Below are 22,139 nucleotides of genomic sequence, written 5' to 3'. Positions count from 1 at the left end.
GTACACATAGTTGAAGTAAATTCAGGGCATTTTTGTTGTGGAGCACTTTTTCTAAACTTGGAAGGCTTCAAAAAGAGTAAAATCCACTAAGACTTGTCTGTTTTGTAAAAAATCATTGTATTTCCTGCTTAAAATTTATGCTGAGGGAGGAAAGACAACACCACTTCTTCTTACTTATCTTTCCTTAGCAGCGATGCTGTGAAAAAAAAAGTCTCAAGTGGAAGTCTTTCCATGTGGAAATTGTGTGACTCAAAGCAAAGAATGACAGCTAAGCAATTACAGTTGCTTCTTCTTGAATATGGCATTGGCATTCGTTGGTAGTTTCCCTAAAGTGTCTGTATCTTGATGCTGAAGAGCAAAAATGCCTTTAGCTTACCTTGCTACACCCTGACCTGTTAGCTACGTGAGTCAGTTGGCATGTTGGGGAGTGGCTTCTAAGCAAACTACTAAGTAACTGCTTCTTGCTACTGCTTGCATTGATAGTAAAAATCCTTGATAGAGCCCTTTTCATCATCACAGAATCCTAGAATCAACCAGGTTGGAAGAGACCTCAAGATCATCCAGTCCAACCTAGCATCCAGCCCTATTCAGTCATCTAGACCATGGCACTAAGTGCCTCACCCAGGCTTTTCTTGAACACCTCCAGGAATGGTGACTCCACCACCTCCCTGGGCGGCCCATTCCAGTGCCAATCACTCTCTCTGCCAACAACTTCCACCTAACATCCAGCCTAGACCTGCCCTGGCACAGCTTGAGACTGTGTCCCTTGTTCTATTGCTGGTTGCCTGGGAGAAGAGACCAACCCCACCTGGCCACAATGTCCCTTCAGGTAGTTGTAGACAGCAATGAGGTCCCCCCTGAGTCTCCTCTTCTCTTTTGATTGGATTTAAGATCATGAAGTCCAACCATTCTCTAGCTCTGCCAGGTCTGGTGCTGAACCATGTCCCTCAGCACCACACCTCTGTGACTTTAAAGCATTTTCAGGGATCATGATTCAGCCACTTCCCTGTGGAGCCTCTTCCAGTGTTCGATAACCCTTTCAGTGAGGAAGATTTCTTTTAATATCCAATCTAAACCTCACCTGGTTCTACTTGAGGCCATTTCCTCTCACCCTATCACTTGTTACTAAGGAGAAGAGACTGACCCCCACTTTGCTACAACCTCCTTTGAGGCAGTTAGAGAAGGTCTTTAGACACATAAATATGAATATATCTGCAGCACAGTGCTGTGCTGTTTACATGAAAGGAATTATGCTGTGTGACATCAAAAAAACCTAACCCTTGTAGATTTGGAAGTTGATCTGAATCTCAGGATGATAGAATAGAAATGGAAATGGAATAGAATGCAGTAGTGTCTCAGTTCTAATTTAAATTCCCAGAGACTCAAATGTATTTGATAGAATGATTTTATAGAGTTCCCTTTCCTCTTCCCCCTTCTTTCCCAAAAGAAAGAAAATTAGATGTAGAGAGAGGAAAAGGGATGCACACCCAAATAAGTAATCTCACTCTGATTTGGAAGTTAAAAAGAAAAGTTTAACAATAAATTTAAAAGGTATCTGAGGTAGGTAAGTTACAAAGGAGCAGGGAAGAGAAAACAAATACAAAGTGTGCAAATACAACCAGATTTTGATGGTGATGACTTTGGCTGCCTCCTGGGTGATGGCCACGTGGTGAAACAAAGAGAACCAGGAACAGGATGGTGATGCTGCTAAGCATGGAGCACAGAGAGAGAGAAACAGGAAGCTCCCCCTGCTTTTATAGACCTTTAGACAGGCAGGGGGAGTGGGTAACCATCATCTGGTAGTGTTCAGACCCACCCCTGGGGAGGGGTCAAGACCACCTAGGGTCAGGTTCAAGATCACTCCCCCTGGAGGATTAACCCTGTACAAATAGAATAGAATCAAGGAGGTTGGAAGAGACCTCCAGGCTCATGCAGTCCAACCTAGCACCCAGCCCTAGACAATCAACCAGACCATGGCACTGAGTGCCCCAGCCAGGCTTGGCTTCAACACCTCCAGGCACGGCAACTCCACCACCTCCCTGGGCAGCCCATTCCAATGCCAATCACTCTCTCTGCCAACAACTTCCTCCTAACATCCAGCCTAGACCTGCCCTGGCACAGCTTGAGAGTGGGTCCCCTTCTTCTGTTGACGATGTTCTGTTATACTCATCTCTTAAAGCATTCTCTGGAAAACAAAAGATTTTGTAGCTCAGGTTATTTGATGCGATATTACTAAGTCCTTTGGCTTCTACATTCTCACTCAATGAAATGACTTGATTAGACTGAAGATTGGGAAGACCCAGTTTCAACTGGTAATAGGCTCTGTGGATCTTCAGAACAGAGCTAGTGCAGTGCTTCAGCCTCTACATTCCCACATGAAGTTCAGTGAGGTGGCTAACTACACTGAAGGTTGGAAAGACCCAACCTTTTATTACCCCTTTGTATCTTCAGCACAGAGTTTAGCAAAGACTGGCAAATCTTTGAGAACCTTGAAAGTGAAGTGTTCATGTAAATCTCTCTGCAGCAGATGGAAAACATGTCTCTAAGTTTCATCTGGTGCTCTAGCGTGCCAGGATTTAGGCTGCTAGGTTATTAAATAAAATGAAGAGTGTTTAAGACAAGACTTTTTTCCCTCATTCTTTGGTTAAGATATTTTGTTTACTCCAACACAAGTAGATGAGAGATTTCAATGTGAATTGTTGTCTTTGTTTCCTAGGCAAAAATCGTTCTTGACACTATTGTCACGATGTTTAGTGAGTATTGTGCGAAGCCATTCAGGTGAGTATAGACCTCCAGAGATGGAGACAAGACATTTGGGCCATGTGTTGAAAATGTTTTTAACTTCTGGTTTTCTGTCTCCTGTCTCTCTCAGCGTTGAAGCAGCAGAAGTAGTTTATCCTAATGGGAAGACCCACATCTACCCGGTAAGCATTTAACAAGGCTGAGTGGCCAAAAGAACTGAAAGCAGCACTACAGGCTGGGGACAGAGTGGCTGAGAGCAGCCAGGTAGAGAGGGCCCTGGGGGTGCTGGTAGAGAGGAGCTGAAGATGAGGCAGCAGTGCCCAGGTGGGCAGCAGAGCCAATGGCATCCTGGGCTGGCTCAGGAGCAGTGTGGGCAGCAGGACAAGGGAGGTTCTTTTGCCCCTGTGCTCAGCACTGCTCAGGTCACACTTGAGTGATGTGTTCAATTCTGGGCTCCTCAATTCAAGAGAGATGTTGAGGGCCTGGAGCAGAGCCCTGTGAGGAGAGGCTGAGGGAGCTGGGGGTGTGCAGCCTGCAGAAGAGGAGGCTCAGGGCAGAGCTCATTGCTGTCTACAACTCCCTGAAGGGAGGTTGTAGCCAGGTGGGGTTGGTCTCTTCTGCCAGGCAGGCAGCAACAGAAGAAGGGGACACAGTCTCAAGTTGTGGCAGGGGAGGTCTAGGCTGGCTGTGAGGAGGAAGTTGTTGTCAGAGAGAGTGATTGGCATTGGAATGGGCTGCCCAGGGAGATGGTAGAGTGGCTGTGCCTGGAGGTGTTGAAGCCAAGCCTGGCTGGGGCACTCAGTGCCATGGTCTGGTTGATTGTCTAGGGCTGTGTGATAGGTTGAACAGGATGAGCTTGGAGGTCTCTTCCAGCCTGTTTGATTCTGATTCTATGATCTCAGTACCGTTGGGGAAAGGAATTTGTTTGCAGTCTGATAAGAGCAACATTGTTTTCTTTCTCTTCAGCAGCAGGATGCAGAATCACAGATTTGGTTTGGTTGGAAAAGATCTTTCAGCTCATTGAGGCCAACCTTTATCTATCTCTTAACAAGTCTGGTGCTAAACCATGTCTCTCAGCACCACTTCTCTGCATCTTTTAATGTGCTGGTTCTGATGTGTAGTGAATGCTATAGCTTAGCACTGTCTAAGTGTTAGTGGCTCAGGAGCTTCTCTAGCTATAAAACCCCATGCAACTCCATCTTCCCCTTATCTAGGAAACTCATTCTGAAGCTCCACTAACTTGTGATAAGGCTAAAAATACAGTCACACTGATACTCCAAAAAGAGGAGTCTAGGGTTACTGTTAGGGTTCATGGGATACAGGCTTCTTCAGGAACAAATAAAGATTGCAATCAAAGGTCACAATCTGTGTCCAAAGCTTTTAAAACCTTACATGTTCCAAATCAGGAACAACAAATGCAGCCTTAAGCCAGCGGACAACTGAAATCAGCCTCAGCATAACTTACTTATCAGATCTGGATGCTTTAATGCCCTTCAGTTAAAATAACTTTGTAACTGGATGTTTCAGTCTTACAGTTCAGAGACTCAAATGCTGTGAAGGGCTGTGAGGCACAGTGATGACTTCAGGTGCAGCTCTGCCTGCATTCAGAACTCTTTGCACTGATGGGGTCTTTTTGGTTTTCTTGTTAAGTGTAAAGGAAGTTATTCCTCCTGTTGCCATAAACCTCTGCAGTGACCAAAGCCTCTTCCCTAGATAAAACAGAGCAAAAAATCCCCAGTTTTAGGTGATGATGTTTTGAAGGCTTTGTATGGCTAGAAGGTTAGAAACACTGATGTAAATACACACCAAATAACTTCCTTAAATACACAGCAAGCTTTCTAAGCAAAACACTGCTACATATTCAGTACCAGTGTGGAAACAGAAGATTTTCTTTCCTTTCCCTCTTAAAAGTCATTTGCTCTGAGCTAGCCTGTGAGATGTATGCTCATTTGCTGCTTTAGGGCTTTGACTTTGAATGAACAAGTGACTAGAAACTTTGAGCAACTCTGCTGCTTGCCTATATCACTAATTGTCAGGCATTTCAGTAACAGGGATTTCATGCTGCCTTCAGCCTTCTAGCTTAACTGAGAACACTTTTTGTCAGAGCATGATAGACCTAAACAGGCTGGAAGAGACCTTTAAAATCATCAGGTCCAAGCATTAACACTACCGAGTCGCCGTTAAACCATGTCCCTCAGCATTACATCTACATGTCTTCTAAATACCCTCAGGGATGATGATTCCACCACTTCCCTGGACAGCCTGTTCCAGGGCTTGACAATCCTCCTGGGGAAGAAATTTTTCATGAGGTCCAACTTAGACCTACCCTAGTGCAACTTGAGGCTGTTTCCTTGCATCCTGTTACTTGGTACGTGGGAAAAAGATCAAGAGTCACCTCACTGTAACCTCCTTTCATGGAGCTGTAGGGAGTAAGATGGTCTCCCCTAAGCCTCCTTCTCTCCAGGCCAAATAAGCCCAGTTCCCTCAGCCACTCCTCAAAAGGCTGGTGCTCTAGACACTTCACTGGCTTTGTTGCCCTACTCTGGATCCACTCCTGCACCTCAGTGTCCGTGGAGCAAAGGGCCAAAAACTGAACCCAGTATTCAAGGCACAGCCTCACCAGTGCTGTGCTCTAGACACTTCACTAGCTTTGTTGCCCTTCTCTGGATCCACTCCCTCACCTCAGTGTCCTTGGAGCAAAGGGCCAAAAACTGAACCCAGTATTCAAGGCACAACCTCACCAGTGCTGACTGCAAGGGGACAATCACCTCTCTCGTCCTGTCACACTGTTGCTGATCCAAGCCCAAACACTGTTGGCCTTGACCACAGGGCATGCATTGGGTCATATTCATCTGCCTGTTGACTAGCACCCTTCAGGTCCTTTTCCACCAGGCAGGTTCCGGCTACTCTGCCCCAAGCCCATAGCATTCATAGAATCATAGAATCAAGCAGGTTAGAAGAGACTTCCAAGCTCATCCAGCCCAACCTAGCACCCAGCCCTGGCCAGTCAACCAGACCATGGCACTAAGTGCCTCATCCAGGCTTTGCTTCAACACCTCCAGGCACAGTGACTCCACCACCTCCCTGGGCAGCCCATTCCAATGCCAATCACTCTCTCTGACAACAACTTCCTCCCAACATCCAGCCTAGACCTCCCCTGCCACAACTTGAGACTGTGTCCCCTTCTTCTGTTGCTGCCTGCCTGGCAGAAGAGACCAATCCCTCCTGGCTACAGCCTCCCTTCAGGTAGTTGTAGACAGCAATGAGCTCTGCCCTGACCTCCTCTGCTGCAGGCTGCACACCCCCAGCTCCCTCAGCCTCTCTTCATAGGGCTGTGTTCCAGGCCCCTCACCAGCTTCAACCCATAGAAACAGCCTGTCCAGGTCCCTCTGTAGAGCCTTTCTACCTTCCAGCACAGCAGCACTCACACTTTGTGTCATCAGCAAACCAACTGATGATGCCCTCAATCTCCTCATCCAGACAATTGATAAATCTTTTAAAAAGAGACCTGTGCCCAGTACTGAGCCCTGTCGAGCTCCTCTCGTGGCTGCCCACATCATAAACTAGAATACATTTTCAAGATTCCTGTTCCCTGAAAGTAGTAATTTAATATTCCACACTTGGCTGTAGATGTTGTTTTACTGTAATTAGAAGAAGCTTGATTGCTGAGATGGCAAAGCTGGATCCTCTCAGGAAGAAATGGCAGGCACTGGGCATGCTAAAAGCGTTGTCTTTCTTTTTAGGAGCTGGCTTACCGAACAGAAAAGGTGAAACCTGAGCTGATTAACAAGAGAGTAGGAATCAGGTACGTTACTGCAAGTGATGGCATCAGTTTTTACTCATGGTGCTGCACTTTGGCCACAACAACCCCATGCAGAGATACAGGCTGGGGTCGGAGTGGCTGAGAGCAGCCAGACAGAGAGGGATCTGGGGGTGCTGATTGATACCCACCTGAACATGAGCCAGCAGTGTGCCCAGGTGGCCAAGAGAGCCAGTGGCATCCTGGCCTGCCTCAGGAATGGTGTGGTCAGCAGGAGCAGGGAGGTCATTCTTCCCCTGTACTCTGCACTGGTTAGACCACACCTTGAGTACTGTGTTCAGTTCTGGGCCCCCCAGTTTAGGAGGGACATTGAGATGCTTGAGCGTGTCCAGAGAAGGGCAACGAGGCTGGGGAGAGGCCTTGAGCACAGCCCTACAAGGAGAGGCTGAGGGAGCTGGGATTGGTTAGCCTGGAGAAGAGGAGGCTCAGGGCAGACCTTATTGCTGTCTACAACTACCTGAGGGGAGGTTGTGGCCAGGAGGAGGTTGCTCTCTTCTCTCAGGTGGCCAGCACCAGAACAAGAGGACACAGCCTCAGGCTGCACCAGGGGAAATGTAGGCTGGAGGTGAGGAGAAAGTTCTTCCCTGAGAGAGTCATTGGACACTGGAATGGGCTGCCCGGGGAGGTGGTGGAGTCGCCGTCCCTGGAGCTGTTCAAGGCAGGACTGGACGTGGCACTTGGTGCCATGGTCTGGCCTTGAGCTCTGTGCTAAAGGGTTGGACTTGATGATCTGTGAGGTCTCTTCCATCCCTGATGATACTGTGATACTGTGTGATACTGTGACACATTAGTTGTGGAAAAAGGCACTAGAAAGCATTGCTTATTGCACTGATCTAAAAATGTGTAGACTGTGTGGTTGCATTTTGTCTTATTGAAAATTCAAAGATTAGCTTGGGCAATTGGATCAACTTTGTAAGGCTTATTCCCTTGTTTTCAAGGGAGATGAATCACAGAATGGTCATTTGTGGCCTCACAGAACAGGTAGGAAGTAAATAAAACTTACTGTCTCAAGAGCCAGAATCCAAACTGGATCTGATGAAATGCCAAGTCTGTGTACAGTCCATAAAGCTGGGGCCAGAGTGGCTGAGAGCAGCCAGGCAGAGAGGGAGCTGGGGGTGCTGGTAGAGAGGAGCTGAAGCTGAGGCAGCAGTGCCCAGGTGGGCAGCAGAGCCAATGGCATCCTGGGCTGGCTCAGGAGCAGTGTGGGCAGCAGAACAGGGGAGGTTCTTGTGCCCCTGTGCTCAGCACTGCTCAGGCCACCCCTTGAGTGCTGTGTCCAGTTCTGGGCTCCTCAATTGCCCAGAGATGTTGAGGTGCTGGAAGGTGTCCAGAGAAGGGCGACAAAGCTGGTGAGGGGCCTGGAGCAGAGCCCTGTGAGGAGAGGCTGAGGGAGCTGGGGGTGTGCAGCCTGCAGCAGAGGAGGCTCAGGGCAGAGCTCATTGCTGTCTACAGCTCCCTGAAGGGAGGCTGTAGCCAGGTGGGGTTGGGCTCTTCTCCCGGGCAAGCAGCAACAGAAGGGGACAGAGTCTCAAATTGTGTTGGGGTAGGTCTAGGCTGGCTGTGAGGAGGAAGTTGTTGTCAGAGAGAGTGATTGGCATTGGAATGGGCTGCCCAGGGAGGTGGTGGAGTCTCTGTGCCTGGAGATGTTGAAGCCAAGCCTGGCTGGGGCACTTAGTGCCATGGTCTGGTTGGTTGTCTGGGGCTGGGTGCTAGGTTAGACTGGCTGAGCTTGGAGGTCTCTTCCAGCCTGGTTGATTCTATGACCAAAGGCAGCACAGCAGGCCCACTGATTGCTTTCCAAAGGCAGTCAGTACAGAGCAAGATCCATAAATCCCCACTCTCTTGTTTTGCCACAGTGAGACTCCGTCGAGCCTGGCGAAGCTGCTGACCAGGATGTGTCTGAAGTCACACGTCGTAGGCAACGTGCTGGAGGTGGAAATCCCTCCCACCAGAGCGGACATTATCCATGCCTGTGACATTGTAGAAGATGCAGCAATAGCTTATGGTTATAACAACATTCAGATGACTGTTCCCAAAACCTACACCATAGCTAATCAAGTAAGGTTTGCCCCTTCAAATACACGCTCTGTTGTCAGTAAATGATCAGTGCATGCCAGAGGGGCTGTGGGGAAAACAGAACCTAGGAATTAAAGATTTTGACATGCTTTGCCTTGAGAAATCTTTCCCGTGGACAGGATACAAAACAGATGCCCTGCTGATTTGAATAAGTCCAAGACCAGTGGTTGCTGGTACTTGAAAAAAGGCAGAGTTGACGTAGGGAGCCTGTATTAAATCTCTAATTGGGAGATACATTTCCTTGGGCAAGCCTAAAGGCAGCTGGCTGATGTGTTCCAAAATTACAAGCATAGTACCTCCCCAGTGAATTCACCACGGTGTAGCAGCAGAATCACCTTGGGAAAAAGCAGAAAAACGTTTTTAGATGGAAGCTGAAATATTTCTTCTTTCATTTTGTTTTAGCTCCCCCTCAATAAGCTCACAGAACTTCTGAGGCTGGACTTGGCAGCTGCTGGATTCACTGAAGCCCTGACCTTTGCCTTGGTACATTAGATTCATTTCTTACTTTTCTTCTGTTCAACAGCAGTGCAGCCAAAACTGCAAGGATGTTCTGAGGACATGCTGCAAAAATGTCCCAGGCTTGTCCATTGCTGTTTTGGCAGGTGATGGTTTGGTAGTGCTTTGGAATTACTGTGTGCTGTTTTGTGAGGACTTGAACAAGTCACCCTTAATGTGGCATGCAGCTCTAAGCACAGAGGTGAAAATAGCTGCTGAAGGCATCCAGAGGGACTTTGACAGGCTTGAGAGGTAGGCCAGTGCCAAACTCATGAAGTTCAGTAAAGCCAAGTGCAAGGTCCTGCAGTCTGAAGCATAAATGCAAGGTGGGCAGAGCAGTAAAGAGCAGTCCTGGTGAAGAGCAGTCCTGAAAAGGACGTGAGGGTACTGGTTGATGAGAAATTCAACATGAGCCAGCTCTTGCAGCCCAGAGAGCCAAGTGTTTCCTGGGCTGCATCAAAAGCAGTGTAGCCAGCAGGTTAAGGGAGTGGATTCTGCCCCCTCTCTTTTGCTCTGGTAAGACCTCCACCTAGAGCACTCTCAGCTCTGGAGTCCTCAGTACAAGAAGGATGTGGAACTGTTAGAACAGGTCCAGAGGAGGGCCATGAAGATGATCCAAGGGCTGGAGCACCTCTCCTATGACAAGCTGAGAGAGTTGAGGTTCTTCAGTCTGCAGAAGAGAATGTTCCAGAGGGAACTTAGAGCAATCCTCCAGTATTTGAAAGGGGGCTACAGGATAGCTGAAGAAGAACTTAGTACAAAGGCATGCAGTGACAGACCAAAGGGTCATGGCTTCAAAGTGCAAGAAACTGGAGTTAAATTGCATGATAGGAAGAAATTCTTTTCCATGAGGATGGTGCATCTGGAACAGTTTGCCCAGAGAAGTTGTGAAGCCTCCAAGTCTGGAAGTGTTCAAAGGCAAATTAGATCATAGAATCATAGAATCAGCCAGGTTGGAAGAGACCTCCAACCTCATCCAGTCCAACCTAGCACTCAGCCCTGTCCAGTCAACCAGACCATGGCACTAAGTGCCTCATCCAGGCTTGGCTTCAACACCTCCAGGGATGGTGACTCCACCACCTCCCTGGGCAGCCCATTCCAATGCCAATCACTCTAGAAAACTGGTCTGGCAGGTGCTGTACCAACCCATGGCAGGGCAAGTGGAACTGGATGATCTTTAAGGTCGCCTTCCAACCCAAACCATTCTGTGATTTTATGAGTACTGAGTTTAATCTCACTTGATAGGATGAGATTATAAAAGAAGTCTTTACTGAGACTCTGCTTAGCAGGTGCCAAATTCATCATAGTTTGATAATCCAAAAATAGCAGTACTTTCTGGTGGATATTACTGCAGGTGAGAGATCACTCTGTTTCTGTTTGTCTCTGTTTAGCACTGTCATGTGCCCAAGATTCCTTGCACTGGATCCCAAGTCAATCTGTAGTGACTCAGCCAGATTGTTTATTTTAAGAGTACCTCTTCAAAAGTCACAGTACACAATAAGGAGACTCAGATGCCTCTGTGAATTTTACCACAGTTGGGTTTGTTTCACATGGAAGAACACCTGTAGAATAAGGGCTTTAAAGACACTGAATGGGTAATATGCTAAAAAACATGGACTGTTACATTACTACAACTGAGGACCTTTATGAACTGCATCAGAGGGGTGTAGCACCTCTCTTATGAGGACAGACTGAGGGAGTTGGGGCTATTCTGTCTGGAGAAGAGGAGGCTCCCAGGTGACCTTCTTGTGGCCTTCCAGCATCTGAAAGGGAGCCTACAAAAAAGCAGGGGAGGGACTTTTCAGCATATCAGGGAGTGACAGGACTGGGGGGAATGGAGCGAAGCTGGAGGTGGGGAGATTCAGGCTGGATGTGAGAAGGAAGTTTTTGAACATGAGAGGGAGGTGGTTGAGGCCCCATGGCTGGAGATGATTAAGGCCAGGCTGGCTGAGGCTGTGGGCAGCCTGCTCTAGGGTAGGGTGTCCCTGCCCATGGCAGGGGGTTGGGACTGGTTGATCCTTGTGGTCCTTTCCAACCCTGGCTTATTCTGTGATTCTAACTGAAGGAGTTGGGACTCTTTAGTTTGAAAGAAAAGGAGGCCTGGGGGAGGCCACATCACTCTCTACAGCCCTGACTGATTCTATGACCAGAAAATGAGAGGAGCTCCAATTTAGGCAACATGCCCTGTCACTAAATCACGGTAACACACTGGAGTTCAGTTACGCATCTGAAAGCTGTTAACGTAGTTCTCTCTTACTAAGGTCAGCATTAATACAAGATTTTAAGGGGTTTGCATTCAATAATCCACTTTCTCAGATGGTATCATCTGCTTCTTTTCCTCACATTTGGTCTATCAACACACTTTTCTGAGTGCTGCCAGTGCAAAGGGACTGCAGTAGAGCAGCAAATCCTCAATTACATGCCTGGTCTGCTGCTGGTTTCTGTGCTACATTAATAAAGCTATAAATTCTGTGGTGTGAATCTTGCCAGTAGCATCTGTTGCTGTATGCTCAGACATCATCTGAACCTGATAAAATACATATGTATTGCTTTACTGACCAGCTAAAAAACACACCTTGAGAAAAAGAAGTGTTTAAATATTCCAACTTGAACGAAGACAGCAAAGAAGTGTGAGACTCCTGTGCAGCTATGAAATCTGATGGCTTGGCCATCTGACTTGGTTTTGGTACTTCAGTGTCTGTACATAGACCCTGAGGAATTGTTGTCTTTGTGAGAAAGCTCAAGTGCCAGGCCCTTTACAAGTGCTATTCTCAGGAAAAAACCCACCCACTGCAAGTCAGGAGGCAAAAATCTGAGCCTGTGTTTTGAAGAGAGATGACAGAAGCATAAGTCACAGAATCCCAGCATAGTGCGGGCTGGAAGGGACCTCTGGACGTCATCTAGTGCAACCCCCTGCTAAAGCAGGGTCACCCAGAGCGGGTTGCCTAGGATTGCATCCAGCCACTCCTAGTTTTGTATCACTTGCCTTTTTCTTTTGGTTTGTTTGAAACTAGCTTTATTTTGGTGAGCAATTAACACTTGTGGATAAACAAGTTTGTCTGCTTAGTTTGAAGACTGGGACTTCATTTGAAGCTGAGTGACAGTATTTAGCAGGGGCCCTCTGGAAGTGCTGCAATTGCTTTGTTCATTCTTTCTATCAGATTTCATCACTGCCTTACTGTCTGTTTTAACTTCTTAACCTTGGTGGGTTTTTTGTCTCTCCCTCTCAGTGTTCTCAGGAAGACATCGCAGATAAACTCGGCATGGATCTCTCTGCCACAAAAGCAGTGCGCATAGCAAACCCCAAAACTGCAGAATTTCAGGTAAGAGAGTTCAGGTTTGCTTTTGAGAGCAACATTGTCACAGGTTCTGTGTTTTAAAAGGAGAGACAAGAACTATCAGAACATCCAGACCCTGGATGAAGGAGAGGAAGCCTGGAGGAGGGAATGCTCCCCACTGGTCAGCGCAGACTGAGTTAGGGATCGGTTACACAATTGAACAAATGAAGCTTTGGCCAGCCTGATCTAGGTTAGGGTGTCCCTGCCCATGGCAGGGGGGTTGGAACTGGATGATCCTTGTGATCCCTTCCAATCTTGACTGATTCTATGATTCTATTCTATGATAAAGTGTACAGACTATGGAGCTGGCTTTCCTGCTTTACACTGGTGTGCTAAACTTGATAGCAGTCATGTTGTGTTACTCCTTCAGTGAGGAGTACCCTATTTGGTGTGAAGCAGTATTAGTGTTTCAATAAAGATAAATGTTATGCTCTATGACAGCACATGGCAAAACTGAGCTGTCTTATTACAGAAAATCCCAGATGATTGATCAGCTCCAACATTTATTCACTATAAATGGAACTGTTAGACCTGGCAAGCATTAAACTTTCTAAGGTCTGTACAGGAAATGTGGTTTTAAATTTATTAACCATTGTTACTCCTCTTTAAATTCTGCATTGCTCTTTAAGCATCTTAATCTCCATTTCTAGATCATTTAATCTCTGCTAGAGCAGAGTGAGAGCCCCAATAGAGCTCATTCTCAGCTACCCAGGGCTGCCCAGGGAGGTGGTGGAGTCACCGTCCCTGGAAGTGTTCAAGAAAAGCTTGGATGAGGCACTTGGTGCCATGGTGTGGTTGATTGGATAGGGCTGGGTGCTAGGTTGGCCTGGAAAAGCCTGGATGAGGCACTTGGTGCCATGGTCTGGCACCAGCCACCTTGCAATGTCCACTGCACTGCAGCAGCCTGCATCTCCCAATCCCTTGATGTTGTGCTTGAGAATGAGAGCAGGCCTGCAGCCTTGCCAGAGACACAGCATGGCCATATGGAAACAAGCTCTGGAGCAAGGTCCTGGTTTCCTAGAAGCAAGGATCAAGAGCAAAATGAGACACTTGATGCCATGGCCTAGTTGACTGGCTAGGGATGGGTGCTAGGTTGGACTGGATGAGCTTGGAGGTCTCTTCCAACCTGGTTGATTCTGTGATTCTACCCTGACAACACCTGAAGTGTGCCCATAGTTTTAGTATTTCTTTCAGAGAGATTTTTTTTAAGACACCTCTTTTAGTTTAAAGGTTTAGAAGAGTTTCAGGAGTCTTTGGGTGTTAATGTTTTGTGATTTGTAGGGGTTCCCCCCCCCCCAACATTTTCTTCACTAATTTCTTAGAGTGTCTGGAAATACCTCTCTGGGTCTTCTATCTAATGCTAAAATTGGTCTTCTGCTGCTCTGAGACTGCACAGAGAAATTTTTGGGTACCTTCATGTATTTTCTGTTCTATTTGGTACCATGGTAAGCAATCATGCAAGAGACTGTTGCAAACTGTTTAGACCATTCCTGCTCATATACATCACTTGGTGTAGTGATTACAGCTGTGCAATATAGAATGGACCACAGACAAACAACAGAGAGTGTGAATAAGAAGAGAAAAAGCTCCTCTAGCCAGGTGTGATTTCAGACTCCTGCTGTTCAGAGACTCAACCCTTTGCAGAAGCAGTGCTCCTAAGCAGTTCTCTTGCTGGCTGAGTATTCCATGGGGCAAAAATAGCCTCAGTCTTCTGCAAGCACCTCTGAAAACTGAGTATTACTCTGTGATGCACTTGACACACTGTAAACTTTCATCTTTAGATGTTAACTGTGATGAGATTCTCAGGGTGGCTTTTCCCCTATGCTCTGCCAGCACAGGGGCAGGAATGATGCCAAAGACCCTCTGCTAGCTGAGTGTGGAGCTCAAACCAGTGAGGCAGTCTTTGCTGGTAAGGGAAAGTAGGATAACCAGAGAGAAATAATGTATAAGCACTGACAAGCAGTAACTGGCTGAGCATGTGGCAAATCTTCCCTGCAGCAGATGGACACTCCCATCCCTTTACCATCAGATTTTACTCAATCACACTCTTCCAGATTGACAAAATGGTGTCAGAATGGTGTACTTCTAAGGCAGTGTTTGGATGAAGAATACATGAAATGTGTGAATGTAAGAGCAGTGCTGTGACTGCCTCCTGCTTAGAATCATAGGTTTATTTGGGTTGGAAGAGACTTTTAAGACTGAGTCCAACCATACTCTAACTCTACCAAGTCTGATGCTAAACTGTGTCCCTTGGCACCACATCTCACCACATCTCCATCTCTCTTAAACACTTTCAGGGATGGTGATTCAAGCACCTCCCTAGGGAGCCTATTCCAGCATTTCATAACCCTTCCAGGGAAGTTTTTCTATTATCCAACCTAAGCATCCTCTGGCACAACTTGAGGCTATTTCCTCTCATCCTGTCACTTGTTACCAGGGAGAAGAGACCGATTCCCATCTCAGTAGGACCTCCTTTCAGGGAGTTGTACAGAGCAAGGGGAAAGTCTTCCCTCAGACTCCTTTTATTCCTCTAAACAACCTGAGTCTCCTCAGGCTCTCCTCAGACCTGTTCTCCAGGCCTCTGCTTGGTTGCTTTCTCTCTACTTCAGGTTGTCCACAACTGCAGTCTGGATAGCTCCATTTCTGCCACTTAGTTTCTGCCTCTATTCTTGATTAATATCAGGAAATATCAAGAAAATACTTCAGATATCACTTACTATTTCCAAAACAACAGAATCAGAGAGTCATTCAAATTGGGAAAGACCCTTCAGATCATCACATCCAACCATTAACCCTGCTCTGCGAACTTCACACTGAAACTGTATCCCCAAGCACCACATCTAAGCCACCTGTAAACACATGCAGGGTTGGTGATTCAACCACCTCCTTGGGCAGCCTGTTCCATTGTCTGACCACTCCTGTGAAAAAAATATTCCTAATGCCCAGTCTAAACCTGCCCTGTTGCAGTTTGAGGCCATTCCATCTTCTTCTGCCACTAATTACCTGTGCGAAGAGACCATCGCTTACCTCTGCACCATCCTCTCAAGTGGTTGTAGAGCACTCTCTACAGGCCTCCTTTTCTTCAACTCCTTCAGTTAAAATCATAGAATCAGTCAGGGTTGGAAGGGACCACAAGGAGCAGCCAGTGCCAACCCCCTGCCATGGGCAGGGACACCCTACCCTAGAGCAGGCTGCACACAGCCTCAGCCAGCCTGGCCTCAAACACCTCCAGCCATGGGGCCTCAACCACCTCCCTGGGCAACCCATTCCAGCCTCTCACCACTCTCATGCTCAACAACTTCCTCCTCACCTCCAGCCTGACTCTCCCCACCTCCAGCTTTGCTCCATTCCCCCCAGTCCTGTCACTTCCTGTGAGCCTCAAAAGTCCCTCCCCAGCTTTTTTGTAGGCCCCCTCCAGATCCTTCCTGGAAGGTCACAAGAAGGTCACCTGGGAGCCTCCTCTTCTGCAGCCTGCACAGCCCCAACTCTTTCAGTCTGTGCTCACAGCAGAGCTGCTGCAGCCCTCTGAGCATCCTCCTGGCCCTGCTCTGGCCACACTCCAGCATCTCCACATCCCTCTTGTCCCAGGGGCTCCAGAACTGGATGCAGTACTCCAGGTGGGGTCTCAGCAGAGCACATTAGAGGGGGAGAATCACCTCCCTGGCCCTGCTGACCACACTTACTCCTGCTGCAGCCCAGGCTCTGGTTGGCTTTCTGTTGAGCTTCTCCTCCAGCAGCACCCCCAAGTCCCTCTCCTCAGGGCTGCTCTCCAGCCTGGCACTGCCCAGCCGGATTTGTGCTTGGCATTGCCCCGACCCAGCTGCAGGACCTTGCACTTGGTCTTGTTAAATCTCCTGAGCTTGGCTTGTGCCCACCTCTGCAGCCTGTCCAGGTCCCTCTGGATGGATCCCTGCCCTCCAGCCTGGCTGCTGCACCACACAGCTTGGTGCGGTCAGCAACTTGCTGAGAGTGACCTCAATGCCTCTGTCCATGTTGAAGTTGCCCTTCAACACTTAACATTTCCCTTTTTCCATAGGTGAGGTTAAATGTGTATGCTTTTCTTTTGGCACTTCTTTCTGTACGATTTGGTTTGCAGCCTGTGCTGCGGCTCAAGCACCTGTGAAACCACAACCCCCCCCCGCTATGGTGTGAAGCCTTTCACTTGCAGTTCGCTGTGTGTCCTGCAGGTGGCGCGCACAACCCTGCTGCCCGGGCTGCTGAAAACCATTGCTGCCAACAGGAAGATGCCCTTGCCCCTCAAACTCTTCGAGATCTCTGACATCGTACTGAAAGATCCTAACACAGGTAAGAGGAGGCTCTTCAGAACCCAAACGGTAATAGAATCATTTTTGACACTGAGGGGTGGTGAAACACTGACCCAAGTTGCCTAGAGAGATCACAGTATCACAGCATCACCAAGGTTGGAAGAGACCTCACAGATCATCAAGTCCAACCCTTTACCACAGAGCTCAAGGCCAGACCATGGCACCAAGTGCCACGTCCAGTCCTGCCTTGAACAGCCCCAGGGATGGTGACTCCACCACCTCCCCGGGCAGCCCATTCCAGTGTCCAATGACTCTCTCAGTGAAGAACTTTCTCCTCACCTCCAGCCTAAATTTCCCCTGGCGCAGCCTGAGGCTGTGTCTTCTCATTCTGGTGCTGGCCACCTGAGAGAAGAGAGCAACCTCCTCCTGGCCACAATCACCCCTCAGGTAGCTGTAGACAGCAATGAGGTCTGCCCTGAGCCTCCTTTTCTCCAGGCTAACCAATCCCAGCTCCCTCAGCCTCTCCTCGTAGGGCTGTGCTTAAGGCCTCTCCCCAGCCTCGTCACCCTTCTCTGGACACCACCCCTGGAACTATTCCAGGTCAGGTTGTTTAGGACTCTGAGCAATTTGATTTAGTTGAAGATGTCCCTGCTAACTGCAAGTGGTGTGAACTAGATGACCTTTAAAGGTCTCTTTCAACCTGAAATATTCCATGGTTCTATGATATTTTAGTGACATATGTGAAGACACCTGAACATCCTATGTTATGCTTTGTGTCAGCATAGAATCATAGAATGGTTTAGTTTGGAAGGGACCTCAAGGATCATCCAGTTCCAACCCCCTGCCATAGGCAGGGACACCTCCCACTAAAGCAGGTCGCTCAATGCCTCATCCAGCCTGGCCTTGAACACCTCCAGGCAGGGAGCAGCCACAACCTCCCTGGGCAACCTGTGCCAGTGTCTCACCACCCCAAAGAACCCTTTCCTAACAGCTACTTTCAATCTCCCCTCTGCCAGTTCAAACCCATTCCTCCTTGTCCTGTCATTACAATACCTTGTCAATAGTCCCTCCCCAGCCTTCCTTTAGGTCTCCTTCAGATACTGGAAGGCCACTCTAAGGTCTCCTTGAAGCCTTCTCTCCTCCAGGCTGCAGAGCCCCAGCTCTCTCAGCCTGTCCTCATAGCAGTGCTGCTGCAACCCTTTCAGCATCTTGGTGGCCTCCTCTGGACTGGCTCCAATACTTCCATGTCCTTCTTGTGCTGGGGGCTGCAGAACTGCACCCAGGACTGCAGGTGGGGTGTGAGGAGAGCAGAGCCAAGGGGCAGAATCCCCTCCCTTGCCCTGCTGCCCACACTGCTCTTGCTGCACCCAGCACAGGGTTGTGTCTGGGCTGCACTCACACTGCAGGCTCCTGCTGAGCTTTTCACCAGCCCAGACCCCCAGGGCCTTTTCCTCAGGGCTGCTCTCAGACATTCCCCACCCAGCCTGGAGCTGTGCTTGGGGTTGCACCCACCTAGGTGCAGGACCTTACACTTGACCTTGTTGAATGTCCTGAGGTTGGCCTGGGCACAGCTCTGCAGCCTGTCCAGGTCCCTCTGGCTGGATCCCTGCCCTCTAGCAAGTTGACTGTATTTCTCTGTTAGCCTTATATACTACAAGGGGTTTTTCAACTGAGCATCACAATGAGGAGGTTGGCTTAACAGGCTGGATTAGAGAGATGTGGTTCCAATTTAATTGCTCTTTCAAAAACAGGTACATTGCAAATATTTTGAGGTGTTAAATGTCCCTTAAAGCCTCTTGAATGCTGCAAGGATAAATGTGAGACAGTTTGGTACTAAAGAACCTGCTCCAAGTTGCTTGTGTTGATAAAACCCTTTTTATTTACTCTTAATCTAGTGCTCTTGTCTACTCTTACAGGGGTGTACCTCATAGAGTCATAGAGGTGTTTAGGTTGGAAAGGACCTCCAAGATGATAGGAGTCCAACAGCATTGCTTAACCATATCCCTCAGCACCACATCTATGCAGCTCTTAAATCCCTCCAGTGATGGTGACACCACTGTCTCCCTGGCCAGGTTGTTCTGGGGCTGGACAACCCTTTGAGGGAAGAAACTGTTCCTCATCCCCAACCCTAAACTTCCCCTGGTCCAACTTGAGGCCAATTCTTCTTGTCCTACCACATGTTCCTTGGGAAAAGAGACTAGTCTCGACCTTGCTCCAGGTTCTCCTGATCCTCCACTGTGGCCCCCTTCCCAGTGGAGCTAAACAACCACAGTTCCCTCAACCTCTCCTCACAAGGCTTCACCAGCTTTGTTGCCCTTCTCTGGGGACACTCCAATAGTTCAGTGTCCTTCTTGGAGTGAGGGCCAGAAACTGAACTCAGTGCTGGAAGTGTGGCCTCACCAATCCTCTCATGGGAGAAACTAGTTGCTGGTGGCATCTAAATGGACAAGCTTTGGAGTGGCAGTGAATACCAGGGGCAAGCTGCTGCTACAGCACTGGAGCCTGCTGAAGCTGCTGTGCTCTGAGAGATGTGCAGTGCTGGCCAGCTGCATCTCAAGCCTGGGAATTGTATTTTGTTCTGGATGGAAATGCAAGGGTCAGGGTGGCTCCTCGTGAATCCCTTTTCCATCTTCCCATCATATTCCTGTGTTTCCATTGTGTTCCTGGCTCAGGAGCAGTGTGGCCAGTAGCACAAGGGAGGTTCTTCTGCCCCTGTGCTCAGCACTGCTCAGGCCACACCTTGAGTGCTGTGTCCAGTTCTGGGCTCCTCAATTCAAGAGAGATGTTGAGGTGCTGGAAGGTGTCCAGAGAAGGGCAACAAAGCTGGGGAGGGGCCTGGAGCAGAGCCCTGTGAGGAGAGGCTGAGGGAGCTGGGGGTGTGCAGCCTGCAGCAGAGGAGGCTCAGGGCAGAGCTCATTGCTGTCTGCAGCTCTCTGAAGGGAGGCTGTAGCCAGGTGGGGTTGGGCTCTTCTGCCAGGCAAGCAGCAACAGAAGACAGCAACAGAGTCTGAAGTTGTGCCAGGGGAGGTCTAGGCTGGATGTGAGGAGGAAGTTGTTGACAGAGAGTGATTGGCATTGGAATGGGCTGCCCAGGGAGGTGGTGGAGTCGCTGTGCCTGGAGGTGTTGAAGCCAAGCCTGGCTGGGGCACTTAGTGCCATGGTCTGGTTGCTTGGCCAGGGCTGGGTGCTAGGTTGGGCTGGATGATTCTATCATTCATCCACCTATACTAAGGAAGAGTGGCTGCCTTTGAGTTGTTCTGTAACCTGAATTGTTTTACAAGCAGCAGCCATAAGAGCTAGTTCACTTCTCCAAAGCTTCAGTGAAACCCTTTGTTTTGGGGCCTCTTTACACAGATTTCACTGTACAGGATCAAAATTACCCTTTTTTGATCAGGGAAAAAAATGAATCAAATAAAACAAACTGTAAAGCTTTCCTTTGAAACAAAAGTTCCTCTGCCATTTACTGGTTCAGTTCCTTCTGTATGGTTTGTGAGGGGGAAAGGAGCACCAAGCTACAGCTTTTGGGAGGAGGAGTTTGTACCCTGAGCTACAGCTCTGAAAGATGTTTTGCTTCAGTGAAAAAAAAGCTGACATGACTTGAAACTCAGGAGCAAAATGCTTCTGTTGTGTTATCTGGTTTCTGACCTTGGTGGCTGTGTATAAGGTATCTGGGGTCTGCAAAACAAAGGTTTATGTAAGGCATAAACAAAACAGCAAGTAAATCACTTTGGTGATGAAGCTAATTTGTAAGGGTTTTAGAGAGAGGGGAAAAAAAAGCCTTGCCAAGCAAAATAAGCAATTTTAGCAAACCACACAGCCTTTTCTTCATTAAACACAGGCAGTTTGGTGGAGCAGCTCTGTTTCTTGTGGGGGGTGCAGGCAGAACACAGGCAACGTGCTGCACATGGCAAAAGAGCACCAGCACCAAGAGTGGGGGTGCTGCACATGGCAGAAGAGCAGCAGCACCCTTCAGAACCAAGAGTGGGGGTGCTGCACATGGCAGAAGAGCAGCAGCACCCTTCAGAACCAAGAGTGGGGGTGCTGCACATGGCAGAAGAGCTCCAGCACCCTTCAGCACCAAGAGTGGGGGTGCTGCACATGGCAGAAGAGCTCCAGCACCCTTCAGAACCAAGAGTGGGGGTGCTGCACATGGCAGAAGAGCTCTAGCACTCTTCAGCACCAAGAGTGGGGGTGCTGCACATGGCAGAAGAGCTCCAGCACCCTTCAGCACCAAGAGTAGGGCTGGCACAGCAATGTGCCCTTGTGGCCAAGAAGGCCAATGGGATCCTGGGGTGTATTAGGAAGAGTGTGTCCAGCAGATCAGGGGAGGTTCTCCTTCCCCTCTACTCTGCCCTGGTGAGTCCTCATCTTGGATACTGTGTTCAGTTTTGGGCTCCCCAGTTGAAGAGGGACAGGGATCTGCTGGAGAGGGTCCAGTGAAGGGCTATGAAGATGATGAGGGGACAGGAGGGCATGGCTGATGAGGAGAGGCTGAGGGACCTGGGGCTGCTTAGTCTGGAGAAGAGAAGATTGAGAGGGGATTTGATAAATGTTTATAAGTACCTGAGAGCTGCCAGGATGGGGGGGTCAGGCTCTGCTCACTGCTGCCTGGGGTAGGACAAGGAGCAGTGGGTGTAAGTTGCAGCGAAAGAGGCTCTGCCTCAACACAAGGGGGAACTTCTTTCCTGTGAGGGTCCCAGAGCACTGGCACAGGCTGCCCAGAGAGGTTGTGGAGTCTCCTTCCCTGGAGCCTTTCCAGGCCTGTCTGGATGTGTTCCTCTGTGACCTGTGTTAGATAGGATTGTCCTGCTCTGGCAGGAGGGTTGGACTGGATGGTCTCCTCGGGTCCCTTCCAACCCCTCACATCCTGTGAGCCTGTGATTTTGCGGTGTGCTTCGTTTCAGTAGGAGTTACTGCAGCGGATGAAAGGTAAAGGCTTCTGAGGCAGCAACTGTGTCTCAGGAAGCCCTCTGGTGGGCTGGGCATTTGCAGGCTGAGCAGTATCTCACACTCTTAGTAATGCTGTCTTTAGAAAGCAGTCTTCCTCAAATTCACTTGCAAAACTGTGCTTGCCTGCCAAACAGTTTGAAAGGGGAGGGGAGTGAGACGTAGCCAGGAACTGCAGACCCTGAGCAATGTGGATTTCTCCCCTCACATATGGAATGAGATTTCCTGCCCAATGCTGATGTCACCAGCCTGAGTAATTCAATTTGGTTATTTCATGATTTCAGCATGCAGGATTTCCAATTAATAATTCAAAAAGCATGGGTCAGCAGAGTACTGACATTAACTGTATCTGAAATGGCATCTTGGAGTCATTGCTGTGTGAAGGAACCTTAGCTCTGGGCCTTCAGAAGAAACCTTCTTACACAGACCTGAAGCTTAGGCGAGGTGAGCTGAGCC

The 22,139-nt window shown here is 48.7% G+C and overlaps 1 protein-coding gene across 1 annotated transcript in view; it reads left to right on the top strand.

Moving 5' to 3' along the window:
* The window catches only part of FARSB (phenylalanyl-tRNA synthetase subunit beta), a 68,198-nt gene that overhangs the window by 12,255 nt on the left and 33,804 nt on the right, over positions 1–22,139 (top strand). Inside the window, exons 9-15 of the mRNA XM_064152787.1 lie at positions 2,717–2,778; positions 2,873–2,924; positions 6,486–6,547; positions 8,419–8,620; positions 9,041–9,121; positions 12,364–12,456; positions 16,659–16,776. Of these exons, the coding sequence (XP_064008857.1) occupies positions 2,717–2,778; positions 2,873–2,924; positions 6,486–6,547; positions 8,419–8,620; positions 9,041–9,121; positions 12,364–12,456; positions 16,659–16,776 (670 nt within the window). The remainder of the gene's footprint in view (positions 1–2,716; positions 2,779–2,872; positions 2,925–6,485; positions 6,548–8,418; positions 8,621–9,040; positions 9,122–12,363; positions 12,457–16,658; positions 16,777–22,139) is intronic.

This window comes from Pogoniulus pusillus, chromosome 13 (genome assembly GCF_015220805.1).
Source record: "Pogoniulus pusillus isolate bPogPus1 chromosome 13, bPogPus1.pri, whole genome shotgun sequence".
NCBI lineage: Eukaryota > Metazoa > Chordata > Aves > Piciformes > Lybiidae > Pogoniulus > Pogoniulus pusillus.
The sequence above is the reverse complement of the archived record's forward strand: the minus strand, read 5'-3'. Positions and strand labels throughout refer to the sequence as shown.